General features: G+C 38.5%; 1 protein-coding gene across 1 annotated transcript; it reads right to left on the minus strand.

Annotated features, from left to right (window-relative positions):
- Positions 1-1,576: 1,576 nt before the first annotated feature.
- On the minus strand, positions 1,577-5,633 carry LOC107729206 (protein FAM104A-like). Its single transcript, XM_016539637.1, has 4 exons — positions 5,487-5,633; positions 5,072-5,211; positions 4,593-4,704; positions 1,577-2,567 (listed from the first exon to the last, which is right to left on the minus strand). Exons 2-4 carry the CDS (start codon positions 5,086-5,088, stop codon positions 2,328-2,330), a joined length of 369 nt encoding a protein of 122 aa, XP_016395123.1. The 5' UTR covers positions 5,089-5,211; positions 5,487-5,633; the 3' UTR covers positions 1,577-2,327.
- Positions 5,634-6,855: the final 1,222 nt, after the last annotated feature.

The raw sequence follows: 6,855 nt of genomic DNA on the forward strand, positions 1-6,855 counted from the left end.
TAACAGTCTTAAACCATTAAAATCACAATTTCTTACAGTGGGTTTAGTCTTAGTTTATTTGGGTGATATGGAAGCTCTGTAAAGTATGGGAGCCCGTTTCCGCCACTGAATAAAAAAAAAATACAATAAATAAAGGTTATTGCGACTTTTTATCTCACAATTCTGACGTTTTTCACAGAATTGTGAGATATAAACTCGCAATTCTGAGAAATAAAGTCATAATTGCGTGATATAAACTCGCAATTGCGAGGGGAAAAGTCAGAATTGCGAGTTTATATCACGCAATTCTGAGAAAAAAGACAGAATTGTGAGTTTATAATCTCGCAATTCTGACTTTATAACTCGCACTTGCGAGTTTATATCTCACAATTCTGTGAAAAAAAGTTTTTGAAGAGAAACTCTATGACTTGAGATGACATTATGAGAAAGATTCATTTGGTTTGTTCACATTTGCATCTTCTAAATTCTTTAAAACATCCCATAGACTTAAAGAGGAACTTGAATCATTGCTAGAGACTTTGGGATGGCCTATTGAGCATCTTACAAAAAACACCCTTCAAAATGCCTAGCAAACATAGCATAAATGCTCAGAACACTGCAGCAGCAACATATTGTTAGCTACACCCTGGCTTTGAGGCTGTAAGCTTTTCACAGGCAACAATACTTACATTTTTGTCAGAAATCTAGTCCGTCAGTATCGAATATCAAGTATAGGAGAATATATTCCAAATCAAGGCTGTGTTTCTTATTCTTCAGAGGCCTGATAAACTGATCCAGGGTCATTTTGGACACATCTATCATGCTCGTTGCAGTGAAGGAAGGCCTGTGCTTTCCGCAGGAGCTCTAATGAGGACGCAGAGACGGGGAGCCGTGCTTACCAGAGGCAAATTAATATATGTAATCCGTTATGCAGCGTAATGTGACAAGACAAGGACATGTAGTGCTCTAATTAAAATGACCTTTTCCCACAACTCCTGGAAGCACAGATCATCTCTCATTAATGCCTGGTCTGGCACTGAGCTGTAATTCACTACACATCCAGAAAAGGAAGATTTCTTCCCCTTCCCTCTGTCATCTATTACACACGTGTACTAAGACAGAAAAACACATAATAGGAGAATGAAGCTACATACAGACAGAAAGACAAAGAAACAAGACTCTGTACTTAAGGAAATTCAATGAAGCATTCCAAGTGACAATCAAATCAGAAAGAACAGTACAATGCAAAACTGTAAGTCATGGATTATAAAACCATATATTTAAGGTTTATGGCATAATAAGCAATATTTAATGTGACTTTCTCTAAATGAGAAATCTTAGTTCAGCATTATTGGTACTATAGTAATTAAATGAGGATTTGGTGATTAAAGACAATTTTTCTTTCAGTTGAAAACACGCTGACATGTAGCTTCTACAACCGCAGAAGTCACGGAATTGTTAAAGGCATATGATGCGATTTAAATTTTTCCTTTCTCTTTGGAGTGTTAGCAAAAATTTTTTTTCTTCTATCCGGATTTTATTCGACAGCTATACTATTTTCAGTTAATCACACAAGTTAAACACCCAGATTTGCTTGAGAACACACATCTTTATTTAGAAATGTAGATGATCTGAATGTAAAATGTATTGTACATCTTTCCATACAAAAAGGTATAGTAAAATAAACAACAATCTTTCAAATGCAGAATTTGAACAGCACACAAGAAAATCTCTGCAGGGTCTCGAAGGCATGATGCCTGGATGAGCAACCAGCTTCAGTGATGGTTGGGAGGCAAGAGATGCGGCAGAACTCTGAGCCAAGATTATAAAGAAATGACCCAGATCTGCCCACCAGCACAGTCTTTGATATTAAATCGACTGGCTTCTTAATTCATTAGTTACAGCACTGCGATGGAGTTCACTAATCAGAAGTGCATTGGAATATTTTGGCATGTTTAAGCCTCCCATCTAAATGTGCTCAGCTGAATTGCTATATGGTCCACATCAATATCTGATCAACAAAACAACAAACTCCCAAGTGCAAATCCCCACTAAATTGTATCATCATTCTCAATACAGCTGTTTTCAGAAGAAAAATACACAGTGTGAAAGTCACAAAAGTTTGCATCATAGTCAAGCTGTTATTGCTTACAAAAAACACTTTTGTGCTCTAGTTAGTCGAAGAGCTTACAGTACCAGGGCATGTTTTCCATCCAATTAAATATCAACATAAGATGAGCTCTAGCAGAGAGATCTAGAAAGTAGAAGCAGGTTTGAATGAGGATGGAGATGAAGAAGTTTTACCCTGTCTTCTAGGGGTCGCTATGGGGTTAATCTGTCCCTGAAAGTCACCTGTGCTTGGACTGAGTCCGGCTCTGTAAGCTGTGGAAATGGGCTTCCTTCAGGACACGGTTGATGTGCTGGTAGGACAGCAGGTCCACGGGGTCCGACTGCGTCGAGGCACTGTGGGGACTGCAGGGGCCGGGGCCACCGTGGGGCCCGATAACATCCACTCCACAATGGCTACTGCTGCTGCTCCCTGCGGCGTGATCTGGACTGCTGATCCAACTGCTCTCGCTACTGGAAGACTGCAAAGGACCGTAAGAATGGGTTAGCAACATCGATCCTCAAATTAGCGACGCAGCGTTGCAGCAGCCAACGGAAGCAGAACATGGACATTTCAAGTATTTGTAAAACCTATGACACACATGCAAGTCCAGATGTGTCTGGTGTCATGTCACATTGCCATTACTTACTTTCATAAATTTCATAAAACCCCTAGTTTCCTACTTTGCCGTAATTCACTGCTGACCAATGTTTATATGGGGTTTTAATAAAGGTTTGCTGTCTACACAATAGAAACACAACTAGAAAAAATGGGCTGTGGTGGAAAAAAAAGAAAGAAAAGAAAACTTAAAACTTCAATGATCAGATTATCACAGAACGGGGATTCAAAAACGCAGGAAGTATGATCCGTAGGAGCTGTCAAAAAAGTCCCTTTGCACAATTGAGACAAGATTTATAAAACATCTGTGAAGAAATGTGTAACTCAAACTATATATATATATATATATATGTGTGTGTGTGTGTGTGTGTGTGTGTAGTACATAAGAAATTTATTTTACACTACAAGTTACAATACTAATATTTGTCTTAAATTTTTCACTTTCAAATGTTAAAATACTGGTAAAACGCTGAATACTGTCCACGGAAATTATGTGAATGTGAAAAAAAAAATTAACACAGCGCACAATGAGTTCCGATACGCATGTGAAACTTTAATTCAATATTTGTTAATTATTTAATTAATTATCATCTTTCATCAACTCAGAAACCCTGTTTCGGAAGAATATGCAGAGTGACAGGTGCAACACAAAGCCAGAAACAGCTTTTAAAGGGGTCATATGATGCTTTTTTAAAGATCATTATTTTGTGTATTTGGTGTAACAGAATATGTTGACATGCTTTAATGTTCAAAAAACACATTATTTTTCAAATACTGTACATTATTGTAGGTCCTCTATGCCCCGCCTCTCTCAAACGCTTTGTTTTCTACAAAGTCCCTCCTTCCGACAAGCGCAGTCTGCTCTGATTGGCCAGCTGACCCAGTGCATTGTGATTGGCCGAACACTGCAAGCACTCGTTGGTAACGTAACGCCCCTTACCATAATCACGTGCTTCATCTTTCAAAATAAATGTAAAGACAGTAAATAATGTCATTAGTTTTACCATCAGTTCAAGCCCGAAAGGGCAACAGAGTCGCATGACAGACACAGTGATGAAGCTGGTATGTGTTTGCAGTACACAAGCCACGGTTAAGACAGCTGACGTGCTATGATTTCTGACAAGCAGTTCACTCTCCTGTTATGTGACCCTGTTCCCCTCACACACACACACACACACACACACACACACACAACCCGTTACTCTGCGCTGCGCAAAACTCCGCATTTGAACAGTCAATAGCAAATACTTAAACTAATAACAAAACAGTAGCTGATTCAGAAGCGCCAGATTGTCATAGCAAAGTCAGAATTACCTCCTCTCCTAGGTTCACGAAACGGTCGTCCATAAAATGCATTGCTGTTCTGTTGTAAGTAATCTTAAAGATTCCTAAATGCATCTACTTTCGGAAGGCCAAATAAAGTGCTTTTGCTTTCGCACTGAAACACACAGCATCTCCCTGACATGCTGCTTCAACACTAACTGCGGTTACTGAAACCACGCCTTCTTTCTTTGCATGCACATTTGGGCGGCATTATGCAAATATTTCCACATAGTGAGGTAGATATGTGGGGGCGTGTTAGAACGAGCCGTTTTAGGGGGGCGTGGCAGAGTCTTAACTTTGATAAAGAATATCTCTTTGGTTTTGAGACTTTAGTCTTTGCAACTTCAGGGATCTTATCTATGCACAATCAGCTTGTAACACTCCAAAGAGAAAGGAAAACTTGAAATCGCATCATATGACCCCTTTAAAGACTTCATCCCATTTTACTCCTACCTCATCATGACTGGCTAAACACTTCCTAAAGACAGCGATAAGACAAAACATTCAGATGTGTGCAGTTAAATGATAAGAAGTGTAGTGATGTGTGTTTGACTCTATTTCCTACCTCAGACTCCCATGATTCTCTACCCGTCTCTGAGCTCTGGAGAGCTGAACTCAGTCGTTTGGCCTGAGGCATCCGAGCATTTTCGACATCACCTTCAGCACGCTGACGCTTCCTTCACAACATCATTACAGGTTAAAGACTATAAACATAATACTAACTAAAGCAGCTTCATAACACTTACACATTAGGACCTTAATTACTGTGTTGTACCATTTTATTACACATATTTATATATTTCACAGGGTATTATATATTCTATGTTATAAGTGTTTCTACACATACTATTTCATTGCAAATTACGTTTCTTTATGTTCCAAGTTGTATGCTACAATCTAGCACGTTCGCCATTGTGTCACATTCTGTCTGTATATGTGTGAATCAAGATGTATGTATAAAATCAGAAACTGCCCCTCTGGGATTAATAAAGACGATTTATTCCTTCATTAAAATAATGTAACATCAACAATCTGTTGACTCACCTGTTTTCTGTTAGCATTTCTGTGAATCCCACAGCAGACAGTAATGTATGTTTGAGTGTTTATATTCGCTCCTGGATCAGCTGTGTTACTCTGATCAACAGCCTGCTGTGTCATGCTACACTGAACACATCACCACACCTCTGCTAACAGCATAGCACAATTAGGCACTAAATATTCTCATCCCTGTCCAACAGAAAGCGGTTTTATGAACTGTTGGTTATAAATCAAAAGTAAGAAAATAAGTCAAGATTCTATATAATTAATTGTACTGTATTAAATGTGTCAAACTCAAACACCTCCGGCTAACGTTAGTCTCTATCATAGCTGTGTGCTAACTGACACTTCACTAGCTGTAACGTTAAATTAATGCGTTCTGTTCCACTAATTTAACGCTGTATTCTTCTTCCAGACGTACTTTCATTAACGTAGCAGATATAATAACGTCCTCTGTAAATATAAGCCGGTTGTTCGTCTGTTTGACGAGCCTGTGCGAAACCATACAAACCACCGCGGCTGCTGTTATTTACATGCTAGAGCGCATGCGCGGAACTCAGACAGTAAACACGAGGGCGGTGCGGGATTGGCTGATCATGTGAGGACGTCACGTCCCATGCCTACAAGCGCTTCTGCTCATCCTGCGTTCATTTATTCCGTTCAGCTGTTCCCAAGAAAATATATTTTAATTTTATCTGGTTCTTCACCCATGCAGCTACACCGTTATGTGAGGGATATTTTCCAAACTTTATTAAATTAAAGAAGCAAAATAAAATAAATAAATAAGTAAATGTCACACTCTGTGCAACGTGTGACATTTATTTATTTATTTTATTCTGCTTCTTTAATTCATTGAAAAACATGCACATGGATAATATGAACAAGTATGGGCAGAAAAATAATAACAATTTGCTAAGGGAAGATAAGCACTATTACCATTACACAAAGACATGAAAATAAATAAAGAAAACATTTTTTTGAGGGCAAGATTGATTCAACATAATTAATTCTTTTTTAAACGCTAAAAAGTATGGTTTCTCTTTATGTATATGGAATTTAGCCACTAAAGAATAAAATTACAAAAATATATGTAAGTCCGTTTGTCTTTCTGACTTGCATAAAGACCCTGTATGACATACAGTATAACGCATCTGAACACATTTATGACATTTATGCTCATATTTCATTTTAACGCTGAATAACGAAACATTTGAGAATTAAAATGTAAAATGCGTTGGTTTTCATGAGAGTGCGAGATTTTTCAGAGTCTGCTTTACATCCGAATGTTACTTTTTGTTGTTGTTGTTGTTGTTGTTGATGTTGCTGTCGAATGTTTTTGTCACATAGATTTTATCCAAACGGAAATGCTATTACTTCATTTACGTTATACATCTGGAATATGGGTTGCGATACTTGTGAAAAGTAAAAGATTTAAAGGGGTCATATGATGCGATTTCAATTTTTCCTTTCTCTTTGGAGTGTTATAAGCTCTTGGTGCATAAAGAAGATCTGTAAAGTTGCAAACATTTGCTAAACAGTGTTTTCCTAGCAACTGCCTAGTGCGTTTGGAATTTATGAATCCTACTATGGTAATTGTGTCAGAGACCTGGCTCATGAATATCAATATGAGCCAGGCCCGGATTGGCTAATCGGGAGCACCGGGAGGATTCCCGGTGGGCCGGTCTGTTTTTTGGCCGCGAGGGCCGGTGTTGTCATGCCACTGGGTTGAACTGTTCCTAGACTGCCTGCACTCATAGCAGCCCCACCCTTTTTATTTATTTTCTCGCAGG

Source organism: Sinocyclocheilus rhinocerous, unplaced genomic scaffold, assembly GCF_001515625.1.
Source record: "Sinocyclocheilus rhinocerous isolate Xijiao unplaced genomic scaffold, SAMN03320098_v1.1 scaffold1630, whole genome shotgun sequence".
NCBI lineage: Eukaryota > Metazoa > Chordata > Actinopteri > Cypriniformes > Cyprinidae > Sinocyclocheilus > Sinocyclocheilus rhinocerous.